Below are 17,267 nucleotides of genomic sequence, written 5' to 3' on the forward strand. Positions count from 1 at the left end.
CGAAGGACGTTTACACGGACACTGTTTTTACAGCTCTCGGCGATCCTTTGATCAAAGGGTTGACCGAAGTGGCTAATGTAAAGCCAAAGGACCCAGTGGCGTTCCTCGCGAGTTTTTTGCACAATTTTCCGGAGAATGAAAAACCACGATTAGGTACGCAGGTGAGCGCTTCTAATTTTATAATTTAGCTTCTGCTGGATTCAGTTCTGCAGAATTAAGTTGTATTTTGCCTAGTAAGCTAAACACGTTTCTGATTAGTTATTTATATAATGTTAACGACGTAGAATTGCTTCGAAGTGTATTTTTAGAATACGGTTTACTTTTATCCATAATCAAAATAATGTTTATTTCATCCAAGGTCATTCTCACTAAAATGAGCCTGTTAACATCATGATAGATATGACTTCTGTAAGGCAATTTTGACAAATAATCTTTAGTCACATGATCTCATATCACTCCTGTTATTAATCTTGTTATATCACATATGAAACGGTTATCTTACTAAGGTAAAATACAACATAGTCCTCTAGTCCTTGAAACTAAGAGTTCAACATCAGCTTATGTTGCTGTTGCTTTATTACTTTCTATATTTAAATGATTGCATGGGCCATTATCATATCCACGTACCTAGTGGAATTAATAAATAGATCTGCATACTTAAATCGGATCACCCCTATGGCTTGCAGCATCTCCCGCACCTAACTTGCATGCTTAGACACAACTCTGTAAACAGGAATCCAATGTGTTAGTGACGCAAGGGCCACCCGAAGTGGAGAACGAACAGCCCCCTCCGGACACGCACGCGGCATTGTCTCGGAGCGCGACTCGCACAGCGACGAGGCCAAGGCCTATTGACGTCATCACGGTGGATCCACGGGCAGAAAGCAGTCCTGATGGGCCGGAGGCCGCATTTAGTAGTGCTGACAGGGTAAGGTTTTTTTTTATTATGTTCTATCAGTAGGTATAGTTGTTTTTTTTTTAAGATGACCGTTTAAAACTATGCTCTTATAGTCCTAAACGGTCAGCTTAAAAAATTCGACTACTTATATACGTAGAAGTCTCGGACTGCGACCCGTACGGCAACGAGGCCGTGGCCTATGTTATATTGACGTTTCGGTAGACTCACTGACGGAAAGCAGTCAACTAACTATAACAACACAGCTAAATTAGTTATAAAGTTATAGCCTGACAACAGTTTATTTAACCCTGTGATAGTGTCGCTGCAAACAGCTTACGTATGGCAATAATGTGCGTACGTCATGTATAGTCGGGGTAGTGGGCATTGGCTTCATGTTGATACTCGTATAATGTCAAAACATTGCTTACAGAGAATTCGGTTCTTTCAATAGGGGATATTACTGCAATGTTCTGCCGCCAGAGTGCAGCACTACCGACTCAGTAAATTCATAGACTAACTGTTTATTGACAAGTTTTCACAGACAATAAAATATGACATTGATGCATCAAGGCGGTTTGTTAACAAGAGCCTACCGGTAAACGCCAAAATCGAAATTTACCTATTCGTCAAAATCTGATTCTAAATATTTAATATTAAACCAAACAACTAACTAGTTCAATACAACCGCACTATAAAATGTCAATCCCGGTCATGTCAACAACCAACTTTAAAACATTGTTTATTGGAATGCTATGTAATCCTTCGTCTTTTTTAAGCTGTAAGTATTTGATTGCATTCACAGACAATAAAATATGACATTGATGCATCAAGGCGGTTTGTTAACAAGAGCCTACCGGTAAACGCGAAAATCGAAATTTACCTATTCGTCAAAATCTGATTCTAAATATTTAATTATTAAACCAAACAACTAACTACATAGTTCAATACAACCGCACTATAAAATGTCAATCCCGGTCATGTCAACAACCAACTTTAAAACATTGTTTATTGGAATGCTATGTAATCCTTCGTCTTTTTTAAGCTGTAAGTATTTGATTGCATTCACTACAATTTTTTTCACATCTTTGGATTTTTTTTGGCATGTTTTTGTAATAAAACCGTTTATATTTGAATATATTCGTAGATATTTTCTATTTGTTTACATCGGTGACATTCGATGACATCCAACGTTCGTTGTCAAAGAGTACTTGTTGCCAGTAAAAGAAATTAGTACCATTGAAAATCCGCAAAATGGCTTTTGACCCTCGGGTCAAATAAACTGTTGTCAGGCTTTACAGAAAATTCGTTTCATGTGAAATTTAATTGAAACTTACAAGACGGCTCACTTTTCCTTTCTGCCTACTTCTAAAACGTCCTAACCGTCACGTCAAAACGTTATGGTACAGTCAGCCAAGAAAGTGGTTTACCACTTTTCGACTCTATCAATCAGATAATAGAGTCGAAAAGTGGTAAAACACTTTCTTGGCTGACTATAGTAGTGGACGGGGCACATTGATTATATAACTGCTTGACTGCAAGGATGCAGATACAGATGCGCATCAGATGATCTGATCAAGAACTGGTCAAGAACTGGCCAGGGACTGTTGGAAGCGTTGGATAAGGGCAGCGCTCTACTGCGACTAGAGAACCTTATGAAAAGCCCATCAACGACTGTCTTTTGTCTTATTTATCATCATGTTAAATTCTAGGACGAACACGGCCAATCTATGCTCCACTTCGCGGCCGCGAGGACACACACACGTAACGCACTGTTCCAGTTGCTTCAAGAGTCTGATGTCAACCTTGCCTATAGAGATGAGCTGTACCGGACTGCGAGAGACGTATCTCTGCAGGCTAATGTGCCGGAGAATACTGCTGAGATCGACCGATGGGTGCTGCATCTAGCTGCTAGAGGTAAAAGGCCTTACTACTTGACATGCTTCCATTTTTGGAGCATTCCTCCAGAATGTCGAGTTCGCTAAATTTCTATGATTACTCGTACCTACATTGTAATAAACACGTGTTTACAGGTAACAAGGAAAAGATAATGGAGTTGTTTCTAGAAGGCTACGATCACATACTAGACGTCGTAGACGATGAGGGAGTGCCAATAACCGATGTAGTGGCCAGCCGGGACAGTGAAATGAGCAACGTGCTTGCTTCGATACCTGCTTTCGAGGTCTAGTATTTTATACTCTTTCTCAAATAAGCAAATACAGTGTGCACCAAGTACAGTCGCTAACAAATATATCGGACAGGTCCATGTGCTAAAAAATATCTGAACACGCACTCTAACGCCTTGACAATAGAGGCGTGTTTAGATATTTGTGGGCACCTTGGCCGTTCCGATATAGTCGATGACGACTGTACCTACATGTCATTGCGCGAGCTGAGCCGTTTTCGATGCCTATATGTTGACTACATATTAATGCAAACCTCGTTGAGTTTGGTCTCATTAAAAAATGCCTCGATAAGAATTACAGATGTAGTAGTGCATAATTATTTTCCGTCGTATTTTCACGGAAATGTACGAACGTTTCTTGCTATTTCAGTCAGTGTCGGTGCAAAAAGTAGGACTGAGGTTGACTGCAAAGCATGACAAATGCGAACGTTTCCGAGAAAACCATACGATGGAAAACAATTATGCACTACATCTCTAGGTAGGTAGATGATTGTTTTAAAGAAAAGTACCTATGGTCCACGATGAAAGCTTCAATCAATCGCCTAGATAACGTCAGAAGACCTGTTTATCCACAATAAAAAACCGGGCAAGTGCGAGTCGGACTCGCGCACGAAGGGTTCCGTACCATAATGCAAAAAAAAAACAAACAAAAGCAAAAAAAAAACGGTCACCCATCCAAGTACTGACCACTCCCGACGTTGCTTAACTTTGGTAAAAAATCACGTTTGTTGTATGGGAGCCCCATTTAAATCTTTATTTTATTCTGGTTTTAGTATTTGTTGTTATAGCGGCAACAGAAATACATCATCAGTGAAAATTTCAACTGTCTAGCTATCACGGTTCGTGAGATACAGCCTGGTGACAGACAGACGGACGGACGGACGGACGGACAGCGAAGTCTTAGTTTTACCCTTTGGGTACGGAACCCTAATAGTACAATAGCTATTTAAGAGAAAAGTGATGAATATCCATAAAACAATTCTTCCATATTTTCAGGACTCACGAGACGCCCTCCACAGTGCGATACGAAGAGGAGACCTCGCAGCAGTTGAGAATACCCTGGCAGCAGAGGGTGGAAGAACACTAGCTAGAGGCAAAAGCTCGTTCGGGAGAACAGCTCTCCATGTAGCGGTGCTGGCGCAGCATGAAGAGATCGTGGCGTTACTGGCTTCCAAGTGTCCGGAGCTGCTACGGTTTGGAGACAACGTACGCCTTTGTTACCTACTTCCAAAGTGTCATTCTATGGAACTTGCTAACTATGTAAATAAAAGTCACTAGTAAATCATTATTTGACAATTTCAATATGGCGGTTAGTTTACATAATTAGCAAATTCCATAGAATAAAAATAAAATTACTTAAAGTTCTGATTTATTTTTGCCGGCATATATCAACCTTTTCCGCCATGTACGGATATTATTTAAGTTTTGATTGGAGTTTTCTATCTACGATTGTCATCTTGGGGGCCTACCCTCAGATTTGTCAGTATCCGTCCGTTTGCACAAGGTTCGAAAGAAGTCTCAGCATATTTATACTCTCACGATAGGCATTATCCTTAAACCTTCTTGCATAGTGTGTTCCGTCGAAGTGTTCGCTAGTAAAAAATAAGTTTCACTAACTAACAAGTAATAATCCTTTTAAATTGTTTAGACGACAATGGTTTCACTCACTTCAATTTTTAGTCGCTATTGGCGACATGTTTCGGGCCCGTCGGGGGTCCTTCCTCAGGCTCGAGTACTCGCGGCGGCTGCACTTCGTGCAGTCGCAACATGTCGCCAATCCAATAGCGACTAAAAATTCAAGTGAATGAAACCGTTGCCGTCTAAGCAGTTTAAAATAAGTATGTCTCACGAAAGTTTAATTTCGATAATCCTTTTCTTTACAGTTAGAGCGCACCCCCCTTCACTACGCAATGGGAGTGGAGAAGATGGAGTCACTAAGCCGTGTCCTCATCCGAGCGGGTGCCAAGCGCGTGCTCAAAGACCTGAAGGGGCGCCAACCCTCCTACTACTTCATGAACAAGTCTGACATCCTGCGGCTCAAAGAGGAGGAGGAGATTTACTGACAGAGCAGGAGGGCTTAGTTGATTCCTCGAATTGTAGTTGAGGAGTTTGGATGATTTTATTCTTTATTTTTCTATCGTCTTCTAACCACTTGTGCACAGTTTAAAAATTACAATATTCTAACTTTTTTTAAAGTAAGTACTTTTTCTGTCCATTTAACTCGTTTACTACTTATTTGAAACAAAAATGTGAGTCAGTCTCTGTTTTTCATATTTTGATATGATGTTATATCTTTATCCATGGCTAATATTTAACTACAAATGGATTTTGTAAGCGATAGGTATACCAATTCGGTAATATTAACTAGCGAGAAGACGATAAAGGAATAATAACAAAGAAATTCAACAAAATATTTTGAGATGAAGGAACTATCATGTTTTGGACAGCTCATCTTTTAGTATAGGTTTCTCATCGGCTGATAGATTATATATCTACACACCTGATGGTAACACTCTGGTTTTCTGGTGGTGTAGGTGACAAATCACCTGATAGCATATATTTACCTAAAGTGTAATTCTATGGAACTTGCTAACTATGTAAACAAACCGCCACATTGAAATCATCATTCAGTGACAATTTCAATATGGCGGTTTGTTTACATAGTTAGCAAGTTCCGTAGAATGACACTTTATGTTGACCCATGACCTGAGATTTTCAGTCTTTTCCAGTGGTCAGATTGGTATCATTGGAATCATGAGACCGTGTGATTGTGAGTTGTGAGGCTAAATAATTTTGTAAGCGGGCCGTATCTAAAACGAAACATTTGTATTATTTGCTTTTCGTGTTGCACTTTAGATAACTCTAAATGTTTCAATGAAACTAGTTGTGTGCCGAATTTCTTAGAAAGCGTAATTGAACGCACGATACGGATTTTATATAAAAAATATAAAATATAAACATTAATAGGTATTTTTCTAATTCACGTCATTCGTAACTTGAGGGGACCCTGTAGATTCTAAAATTGTTAGAATTTTGAAATAATAAACGTTTTAAAATAAAGGCTTCATTATTTTAAACCCCGATGATAAATTAAAACAAGAGCAATAACTGGGACAGGTTTTATTAAATTTATATACAGTCTGTAGCAGAAAATGTAGAATAATACTTAATGTTCGTAGATCATTTTGAACTTCTCTTATATATCTTAAGGTAATTTCAATAGAAAAAGATTTTTTATTATCTACCTACGCAAGAAATCAACCTGAATAAATGTAACCAATGTCCATTGCTCCTGAATATATCACAACAATATTAACAGTCACGTATTTTAAGTCGAAAAACGCTCGACATGTTTCACTCCGTACCGAGTAGTATTATCGGGAGCTTGCGTTGACGGTGACGGACTAAAATACGTGAGTGACCCGTTCTTAATATATTTAATTGTCTGTGTCTCACGGAAGTTATGTTATTAAAACAACAATATTAATCTAAAAATCGTAAATTTAATCTAAAATAAAGTAAGTACATTTGGTGTCAATAAAGCTAGAAACGATAGTCTGTAGTTGTCTGACGCAAATAACTAAATCCGTCAAATAACCGGATCCGTCAAATAACCGGATCCGTCAAATAACCGGATCCGTCAAATAACCGGATCCGTCAAATAACTGGCCGGATCCGTCAAATAACTGGATCCGTCAAGTAGGGGACTGCCATGGGATCGGGTTGATGTACATCTTAGAAACTGAGCCTCGCATACCTGTGGAGGATTAAAAATAAATTGATGACTAATTTTATCTAAGAATTATTCATAATAGAATCGTTAGACCCGTCTATAAATGTGGGTTAATAGGTGGAATACCACCCTTAGACAATCCAGGCCGCGTAGCCAAGATGCCAATCGCTTACGCTCCGTAGCGATCGAAACGCAACTGTCACTGTCGCGCTAATACGGAAGAGTGATAGAGAGACATAATGGTTTTCGTTGTCGAAGCGATAGCGATTGTAACCTTGGCTAGGCCAGCAGTGACCCCAAAACAAGGCCATGCAACGCCATTTATTTCAGCTGGTTGTTCATAGACTATACCTACTCAACTCAGCTGAAATGTCGGAATTAAAGGTAAAAACAATGAAATTATATCGCGGTAGACCCGTTTGTGTAATTAAATATGTGTACCTACTGGTCTTTTAACATCAACTTTTTGCTTGTATCGATCGATAGTAGGGTAAACTACGCCATGATTGGCGTTGAAAGGTGATACCTTCGGAATACAACTACCTATATACGAAGGCTATATGAAGGTGGACTACACTTAGGATTGTATCCTTAAGGAAACCGAGGTGTTGTTTAAAAGTGGCGCAAAAATACAGGCCATGAAAGCGACCACCTAAGACCGTACCATATTGGGGGCTAATCCGCTTTCTTTAACACCTACCTTACCTTACCTTACCTTTTACCACCTTACCTTACTTTTTACACTTTTTTTTTTTTTACCTTTGCTGAATTGCGACTAGGTAATCAACGATTAAACTCAAAGCTCACAGAATTATTTCTAGCTATCGTTTCGGACAAATGTACCTATCGTAGCAACAGTTCGCCGTTTGTGATGGTAATAATAGCACTGGGGATGTAATCCGATAGTAATGACACACCAGGTCATGAACATTATTTGTTGTCATCACCAGATGCCAATAGGACAAACGTCGAAAATCGGAATTTCATGATTGCATCTTTACCGCTCTAGCATTCGATGGATAGAGTAGGGAATGCAATTCGGTTATAACCGTAACCGAAATAATCGGTTATAACCGAATATTTTGACAAAATTTCGTAACCGAATATTGGAAAATGGAATAACCGGTTACGGTTATTTTCGGTTATTCATTTATGACTTAAATTCTATGTTTCTATCATCTAATGACTACAAAATCCTGCCTTTTATGGCTATGACGCCCGTGACTATAATTTTTGTCATTCCTGTACTTTACTAATGAAGATATACCAAATTGACTTTTCCTTATTTATGAAATATTTTTATTGAATATTGTATCACGTCCAAGGTCATATTTTACTCTTACTGTATTTTGTGTGTTTTATTAAAAAATTAAGACTTATACTCACATTCCCTAATACTGTACCTTTATTTTCGTATTTTTTATTTACTTCATTGTAAAATTATATTTTTTATTGAAAATAACCGTAACCGATATTCGGTTATTTTTTGGGCATAATCGTAACCGAAACCGGTTATGAAGATTGGCCGGTTATTGCATTCCCTAATAGAGAGGCAAATTGACGAACGAAAGAGCACATTCTCGGTAGGTCCTCTATAATAATACTTACTGAGCTCTCCCTGGTTCAGCGGCACGGGTAACGGCTTGTTCCTGCTCGTGCGCAGCCAGTCGCGGTACGCGCGCTCGCTTTCCGCTCGCTTACGTTGCTCCTCGATAGCGAGACGCGCTGCTCGGCGCTCTTCGCGAGTCTTCATTACTGAGAAACATTGTAGAATATTAGCTTTTCTGATGGTTGATAAAAAACCGGGCAAGTGCGAGTCGGACTCGCGCACGAAGGGTTCCGTACCATAATGCAAAAAAAGGCAAAAAAAAACCGGGCAAGTGCGAGTCGGACTCGCGCACGAAGGGTTCCGTACCATAATACAAAAAAAAAACAAAAAAAAGGAAAAAAAAAACGGTCACCCATCCAAGTACTGACCCCGCCCGACGTTGATTAACTTCGGTCAAAAATCACGTTTGTTGTATGGAAGCTCCGTTTAAATCTTTATTTTATTCTGTTTTTAATATTTGTTGTTATAGCGGCAACAGAAATACATCATCTGTGAAAATTTCAACTGTCTAGCTATCACGGTTCGTGAGATACAGCCTGGTGACAGACGGACGGACGGACGGACGGACAGCGAAGTCTTAGTAATAGGGTCCCGTTTTACCCTTTGGGTACGGAACCCTAAAAACCGGGCAAGTGCGAGTCGGACTCGCGCACGAAGGGTTCCGTACCATAATGCAAATAAAGGCAAAAAAAAACGGTCACCCATCCAAGTACTGACCCCGCCCGACGTTGCTTAACTTCGGTCAAAAATCACGTTTGTTGTATGGGAGCCCCACTTTAATCTTTATTCTATTCTGTTGTTAGTATTTGTTGTTATAGCGGCAACAGAAATACATCATCTGTGAAAATTTCAACTGTCTAGCTATCACGGTTCGTGAGATACAGCCTGGTGACAGACGGACGGACGGACGGACAGCATTTTAGTAATGGGGTCCGTCCCGTTTTACCCTTTGGGTACGGAACCCTAAAAATTATGCTATGTCCTTCCCCGGCCTTCAAACTACATATCTCTATACCAAATTTCAGCTAAATCGGTTCAAAGGTTTTAAGCGTGAAGAGATAACAGACAGTAAAACAATTACAGATTGATGATGAACAGTCGAATCGAAAGTGAAAAATAAGAAGACAATTGACCGTGACTCCACTGTCCGCCTGTCTGTCTGTCTGTCACCTATAGGTACTACCTATACCTATCTCATGAATCTCATGAACCGTGATAGACAGTTGAAATTTACACAGATGATGTATTTCTATTGCCGATATAACAAAACAAATACTAATAAAAACTTTTTACAAAAAAAAGAAAACCGACTTCAAAAAGGATGAAATAAAATATTATCCTTTTTAAGTCTATGCGTTACCAACTGATATGTTTGAAGTCGGTGCCAAGCCAACTTTTGAAGCATACCATGATTTTGGTGCGATTCGATAAGGATGTACGTCGGATTGCCTTACACGACGACAATGAACGTACTTTCTGTAGGTACAGTCGACGTTCAAAATATGTTTACACTTTTCGTCTTATTACAAAGGAGTAAGGTGCAAAAGTGTCAACATATCTTTGACGTCGACTATACCTAAGAACACACCTCAGAACACACGATCAAACCTTCTTGGCACAGTCCGTACCATGTTTGTCGGCACGCACGCGTGGGATTGGGACTGAAGTTATTTCCCGTCCCTGATTCAGAGGACTACATTTCAAAATATAAAACAATTCAAGGAATTGTTGCCAAATTTCATCTAAAGCGGTTCAGTTGTTTAGCCATGAAAAGGCGACACAGAGGGAGACAGAATTACTTACACATTTATAATAGTTATTAATATAGTTCTAATGGGATTTATAGTCATAAAGCTGATTATTTTTGACGGGTATTGTTACTACTTGGCTTGGCACCGACTTCAAACATATGAGTTGGTAACGCATAGACTTAAAAAGGATAATATTTTATTTCATCCTTTTTGAAGTCGGTTTTCTTTTTTTTTGTAAAAGTTTTTATTTTTCCATTTTTAGTTTTAACGCATTGTTAAGAGCGCGACGCATGAATGAAAAACAATATCATGATTAACACTAAATTCGTGTACCTACTTTAATAAATATGTAATCAGGAATTTTCTCGAGTCTGACTGGGAAATTATAATTCCTGTCTCTACACTAAATCCAACCTCCGCCCCGCCACTGACCCAATCCCTCAACTCCCCGATCACTCTACCTCACAGCGCATGAACCCCTGATCCATGTACCCCTCGGCCCTGAACCAGCACCCCTTCAACCACCATTACCCGACCTCTTAATCCCCGACCCCCTTAACTCCTAACCCTAACCCCCGATCAGTAGCCTTACCAGCTTACCAAGAGTTTGACATTGATTTATTCGCTAGCGTGTGTGTAACTTACTTTCTTTGCATCTCGCTCTTACTGGCATATTAGTGCGAGCGAGATGCAAAAAAAGTAAGTTACGAAGACGTTAGCGTCGCTAACTTAGCGAATATGTCAATGTCAAACTCGTGGTAAGGATACACTTGCACTACATCAAATTGGCGGTGTTCGGAAGCAAATGCTCGAATTACTTTAGAAAACACCGAAATCACTTTACACGTGCCTTTAAAAACTGAGGAGTTCCCTCAATTCCTCATGGATTCCATCATCAGACCAGAACCAAAAATAATACGGAAACACCTTGGAAGCAACTCCTTCCAAACAAAAAAAGAATTACTCAAATCGGATCACAGGTGCCGGAGTAATCGCTGAACATACTACATTTAAAAAATCATCATTCATCATCATTATCATCAAAACAATCATCATCATCAGGTCTATTTCATCAAAGTGGTGGTTTTCGGGAGAAAATGCTCGAGTTGCTTAAGAAAACACCCAAATCACCATGCATGTGCCTTTAAAAATTGAGGAGTTCCCTCAATTCCTCATGGAGCCCATCATCAGAACAGAACCAAATTAAAATGGGACCAACTCGGAGGTAGCTCCTTTCAAACAAAAAAAGAATTACTCAAATCGGACTACGGATGTCGGAGTAATCGGTGAACGTACAGTCAGCAGCAGATATACCTGAGCGGGCAAGGTGTCCAAGAAAACATATACACTTCAATCGTCACAAAAATAACGACATCTAAGATGTCATTTTCACGTAGGCTTCCAGTTCGTCACAAATACCTTAACTTCTGAGTTTTTCTTTAACACATACACCCTTATTTAATCACAATGACAATAACGGTTAAAAAGTCAGTGGTAACTAAGCAATCAAATTCAAGCTGCTGTCATTAATACCTACACGCACTGCCAATCACGTACGTACGTCAGCAGCCAGGGTGCCACCAGTTGCTAAGCAGTTGTTATTTCAATGGTAACTAAGCATCAACATTTTATCTGTTTCACTTTAAAATAAATACTGTAGCACTACGAATTGACACCTCCTTTCTTAAAGAAGTATTTTATCGTTAAGTGTCAAACTTATACAATAAATAAGTAGGTTCTACTAGAATGATCGGTTTTTTTTATTTTAACTGTCATATGCAGCTGTTCTTCCAAACCGTTGATCATATTATATACCTATGTTAATATATTTATTTAGCCCACTTATTGTAGTAAAATATACTATACAGGGTGGCCCATTTAGATCGGCCAGTATGGGAAAATCTGATACTATACGATATACACCGATCTCTTCTTAGGAATCATGTTATCGATTTTAGTAATACGACTGCATTCATACATTAAAAAAAATGTGTACTCAGCTCGGGAATCGAACCCCGAACGTTTTGAAAAATAAAACTAAGACTATTTCTATTTAGATATCGATTGTGTAGGTCTTAAGCAATAAATGTTACTATGAAACATGATGTCTGAAATTAATAAAATGCATTGTTTTCATATCCTATAATTTAATTTAGTCAGTTTTCGAAGAGACCAGCCATTTTTAGGGTTCCGTACCCAAAGGGTAAAACGGGACCCTATTACTAAGACTCTGCTGTTCGTCCGTCTGTCCATCGACATCCGTCCGTCCGTCCGTCTGTCACCAGGCTGTATCTCAGGAACCGTGATAGCTAGACAGTTCAAATTTTCACAAATGATGTATTTCTGTTGACGCTATTATAAGTAACAATAAATACTAAAAACAGAATAAAATAAAGATTTAAGTGGGGCTCCCATACAACAAACGTGATTTTTGAGTAGTAAATATCAAATGGCATTCCGCACAGGAGTAATCTAAGTAACGCCCACTGCGGGTTCAAACCTACAACGTCCTGATAGAAAGTCGTACATACGCTACATGTGACATTATCTTCAAAAATTATATAAACTAATGCGAAATTAACATAAAACCAGAAGACACAAATTAATAATAGAAATGAAATCCAAAAAAAAAACAAAAAGCTGTAATCTCTAGGTGCGTGCGACTGAGATTTGAACCCGCGGTCTCTGCTTTGAAAAGCAAACGCCTGTTACTGAGACCACGACGTGCCTTGACAATTGGCTCTAAATTCGGCTTCAGTTAGCTTTTGCTATGTGTCATTCGTCTTGACGATTCTGTTAAAAGAAATAGTTTGCAGTAAGTTGACCGAGAGGCTCCTGTCAAATGGTTGAAGGGCAAAACGTGAGATAGATGTATGTGATGACAAGACTGTACTGCTTTCGATGATTGTCAAAACGCTTTACCTGAAATTAGCATGGCTATCTTTTATTCAATATTCGACCATACTTGTATGCTTTAAAGTCTATTTTTCCATATTGTTCAGATATATTTGACACGTTGACCGCTTAGATACCATTGGTTTTTTGACAGCTAAGGTATCAATGACTTGTTGTAAGTGTAGAAATTAATGAATAGCGACTGTTAACATATTTGTGACACGTTGAGCGCTCACAAGTAAATACTACCATGACAGTCAACAACTTTTTGACAGTTTAAACGTTTACCTCTCTTTGAGCACCTGGAGTGTATAGCGACTACTGCTGCTGACTGTACATAGAAAAAAAAATAGCCACAACCGAATACAGAACCTCCTCCTTCTATGAAATGGAAGTCGGTTAAAAAGTAGGGAACGCGGCGAGTCCGACTCGCACTTAACCGGTTTATTTACTTACGTTTCATTTCCTCCTCCTTCCGCCTAATCCATTCAGCGAGTTTCTCCTCCTTCGCTCGTTCACGCATATTTCTCTCCTCCGCCAGTCGCTCGGCATTTTTGAATTTGTGCACGATCTCCTCAGCTTTCCGACGCTCGTTCTGCGAGCGCTTGCATTCGAGCCAGCGGCGGTAGGATTCCTCGCGTTGCTCAGGCGTTGTTGTTGGTGGTTGCTGACGCTTGAGTTTCTCCAGGCGGGCCTTTTCGCGTTTCTGTAGGGAGGGTATAAAGAAGAACCTATATAAATGTTTAAGAAGTTCCTAAGGGCGCTGCAAAAACTTGCAAAATGAATTTCAAAGAGGTACCTATGACCCTAAACTGAGTGGTGCTTTGTTCCAAATAGTCTAATGTATTTTATTTGTTCAATCTCTGCAGGTTTTAAAAAATATATATTCATAATCATAGATTTAAACGTCCGTCAATCCTGAAGTGAACAGTAAAAGATTAGACTCGTGAAGCAGTTGAGCAGGAGTTTAAGTATCGAGGAAGTTAGGTACCTAATCTACATTCATCATCATTATGTCTTATGTCATAGCCAGGTGTCAAAGGAGTAGGTAGGTAATACCGTGAGTAAAGCCCCATTTAGACAGTTCAAGAACTTGCATGCAATAAGTATTCGGTTGCTTACTACATAGCACAAAGGGCTCATTTAGACGATGCGAGAACTCGATACGAGAGTTTCATTCGGTTGAATTGGACGTAACCAACAGTCCGCTATCTAACTAAAATCGCATGCGAGTATTGCGAGTTCGCGCGCCGTCTAAATCAGCCCTAATGCAGTCAATCGCTCATAATGCCGCGATGAAGCGAAAATCGCATGCAAGTTCTTGAACCGTCTAAGCGGCTTAAACCAACTGCTAACTAGATTCTGGATAATCCTTACCTCTTTTTCTTTCCGCGCCAACCACTGCTCAAATACCTGTCTCTTCTTCGCTTCATTCCTCTCTCTCTCCTCCTTAGCAGTAGTGGTGGTAGAAACCGACGTGACGGACAATCTGAACGTGTCCTGTCCCTCTCTGTACGTGCGGTCATCACGAGGAGTAACGTCCTCATCTTGAATGGGACCGATCTCTAGGCGACAGGATTTGCGTTTGATGCTGGAAGTGGATGAAGCTCGCCCGGAGAGGCAGGGAGTTGAGTTGCTTCTGTATGAGCTGGAAGGTAACGCGACGCAAATCACTAAGTTATGGACGTAGACAGGAAATGTCCTGACTCGGAGAGTAATGACTCTCCGTGTTTACTAATGCCGCAATGTTATTAGATCAGTCCTTGAGCGTCTTGAGGGTTGAGTTACTCTTTAAATATTTTCGGACAGCCATCAGTCAGCAATATATTTGCAGCTTATCAATTACCTACAGATATTTCTAGAATAGATAGATGAATATGATCTTATTTGCCATGCGGTTTAACGAATGAGTTTTAGGGAACTTCAAAAACGAAAAATCATTTAAAACATTAAGTACCTACCTACCAGCTGCGTGCCTGCGGCAGCTGCTATTGGGTAAAAGAAAACTTAAATAAAAGAAGGAAGAAATTTAAAGGCGCACGAAGTTCTGGACATAGATTAAAATTTGTTCTGGATATGATATAATTATCCTGGCAGCGTGGGGCCTAGAACTCCACCAAGTCTTTTATACCCAGCAGTGGGACTGGGATGAGTGGGACGTATAAAAACTGAAATAAACGTTAGTTAAGTACCTGTGCGGGTGTGGAGTGACGTCCGCACAAGACTGCCCCGAATGCAGCGACGTCACCGACTGCGACGCCTCCACCGGCTCAATATATATCGCCGAGTTTATATATCGCGTCTTGCTCTTCCTCGAAGCATCGGAATCCGTATCGCTATGGTAATGTATGTTCTCGCCGGCTCCGTCGAAAACGTGGTTAGAAGCCTTCCGGACGGTCACGCATTCGCTGTTCCTAGCACTGTCCCCAAAATTACGTTTATCTATGTCGCTTGCCATCTTTTAACCTTTGTTTTAAAATATTTAGATTAAAAATAAATTATACAAATTAAACATAAAATAGTTGACAAATAGGTAAATCGTGGTTGTCAAAAAGATTTGCCCAAAGAGCATTCACTACATGGATTTGCCAATGTCGATGTAATGTCAGTGGGGATTCTAAAATCGAATGTGAAATAGTGGTAGGCGCGAAGAAGTGGTAAAAAGTTTTCATACCTTGCCGAAAAGCTAAGTGGCGAGTCAGGTCATAAGGCCATCTCTTTCACTCTTGGTTGGTCTTTACAAGGGTAAAGGAGATACCTACATTATGATCTCGGTCGCCAGTTAGTTTTACGGCAAGTATAGGTAGCGTGCATGACCTATAGGGGGCAGCACAGGAGCCGTCAGATTTTTGGCGCGAGTCGTAAATGTGGAGTTTATGCTTCCGATGTAGCCCCCAAGATGGCAGAACCTACTAATCTTACTATGCACATAAAACATTCGAGAACGGTAGATGGCAGCACTTGCTTTGGCAATGTACATGTTTATGTTTCAGATTCGAGCCACAAGATGGCAGAGCCTCCACTTGCTGGCGCGAGTGCACGGATCGAAGTTACATATGTCTTGGTATGAGCAACGCTAACTGACACGGACGCACTGCGACGGATTTTAGGCACAATGACCACTCGCGCCACCAGAGTAGTGTAATAAAAAATAAAGGAATGTCTCCTTTAAGTAAAATGAGCTAACTTAAGGATTTAAGGATTTATTTTGGATTCCCTCCAGGGCCCGACTTATCTTTCCACACTGTAGGTATATTTATTAGTAATAAATATACCTACAGTGTGGAAAGATAAGTATACCTATGAGCAGAGATATATATAACTCCGTATAAGATAAATAAAGTCTATGAAAAAAACGTGCCTCGGAAATCAAGAATAAGTCATTCTCGAATAGATGGCGCCATATACCTTTGGCCTATTCTCGGCTAGATAGCGTTGACGACACCGTTTGATATTTAACAATTTTTACACATATCAGTGAAAGAACATGGGTCAGTATGGAACAATAAAAATTAAAAATCATTTATCCATAAACATATTTTGATTAATTTATACATTTTCAATTTTATTTTAAGTTTTAATCGTGTGTCGATAGATGGCAGTAAATGTACCGTGACTACAAAATTTACTTTGGCAATAGCCCTCTATACTATCTATTCTCTTTGCTATGAGTATACCTAACGGAGACCCTCAAATCTCAGTGCTGCCATCTAGATAGTTTTCGAATAATATATGAAAGTTCAGGACATAATATTGCCAAAAATCTGGATTTTGGAAAATTTTACAGGATATTAAATTAAAAGGAAGTTATCATTTTGGACGTGGGACAATATGGTATTGCACAAAATTGATCTTTACCATTTTTATATAAAATTTGTTAATTATGGTGTATCATCAATTCATCAAAGAGTAGGTATTGAATATATGAATAGTTGAATACCATGCCCCTTGCCTTATTTATAATATATAAGTAAATAAGGCAAGGGATTATATTTGTAATATATAAGTAAACAAAATCACACTTAAATATTAAATTAAAAAATATGGCAATTTAGTCCTTTTTAGAGTCCCTCTCTAAAAACAAACATAGGTAGAAACATAGTTATAGGTGTAACTTATAACGAAAGAAGACTTTGTATTCCATAGAAAAGTAATCAATGTGATCAATGATGATAAGGTCCATCAATAACAAACACAAA

The 17,267-nt window shown here is 39.4% G+C and overlaps 2 protein-coding genes across 7 annotated transcripts in view; one reads left to right on the forward strand and one right to left on the reverse strand.

Annotated features, from left to right (window-relative positions):
• The window catches only part of LOC134670379 (uncharacterized), a 31,400-nt gene extending 25,260 nt beyond the window's left edge, over positions 1 to 6,140 (forward strand). For 3 of the 5 annotated variants that reach the window (XR_010099050.1, XR_010099049.1, XR_010099051.1), the window contains exon 14: positions 34 to 98. Coding sequence is in view for 2 of the 5 variants with exons in the window: in XM_063528203.1 (XP_063384273.1) it covers positions 34 to 161; positions 734 to 928; positions 2,608 to 2,812; positions 2,929 to 3,077; positions 4,077 to 4,286; positions 4,964 to 5,143 (1,067 nt within the window). In the remaining 3 variants the exon portion in view is untranslated. Of the gene's footprint in view, positions 1 to 33; positions 162 to 733; positions 929 to 2,607; positions 2,813 to 2,928; positions 3,078 to 4,076; positions 4,287 to 4,963 lie in introns of those variants that run through there. The other 2 variants (XM_063528203.1, XM_063528204.1) reach the window with 2 other exon arrangements.
• Positions 6,141 to 6,563: 423 nt separating this feature from the next.
• LOC134670380 (nucleolar protein 58-like) lies at positions 6,564 to 15,654 on the reverse strand. Of its 2 annotated transcripts, none has more exons than XM_063528206.1 (6): positions 15,261 to 15,654; positions 14,446 to 14,716; positions 13,525 to 13,774; positions 8,422 to 8,568; positions 6,770 to 6,837; positions 6,564 to 6,663 (listed from the first exon to the last, which is right to left on the reverse strand). In XM_063528206.1, exons 1-5 carry the CDS (start codon positions 15,524 to 15,526, stop codon positions 6,776 to 6,778), a joined length of 996 nt encoding a protein of 331 aa, XP_063384276.1. In that variant the 5' UTR covers positions 15,527 to 15,654; the 3' UTR covers positions 6,564 to 6,663; positions 6,770 to 6,775. The 2 variants fall into 2 exon arrangements, with proteins under 2 accessions (XP_063384276.1, XP_063384275.1); XM_063528205.1 differs by having other exon boundaries at positions 6,753 to 6,837.
• Between the last annotated feature and the right edge of the window lie 1,613 nt (positions 15,655 to 17,267).

This window comes from Cydia fagiglandana, chromosome 13 (assembly GCF_963556715.1).
Source record: "Cydia fagiglandana chromosome 13, ilCydFagi1.1, whole genome shotgun sequence".
NCBI lineage: Eukaryota > Metazoa > Arthropoda > Insecta > Lepidoptera > Tortricidae > Cydia > Cydia fagiglandana.

Coding starts and splice junctions, on each gene's coding strand:
- LOC134670380 (XM_063528206.1), bottom strand. CDS start 15,526: ATGGCAAGCGACATAGATAAACGTAATTTTGGGGACAGTGCTAGGAAC. Junction 8,569..13,524: donor GAAGGAGGAGGAAATGAAAC/GTAAGTAAATAA, acceptor AATGTTTCTCAG/TAATGAAGACTCGCGAAGAG. Junction 6,838..8,421: donor GCTGAACCAGGGAGAGCTCA/GTAAGTATTATT, acceptor AATCCTCCACAG/GTATGCGAGGCTCAGTTTCT.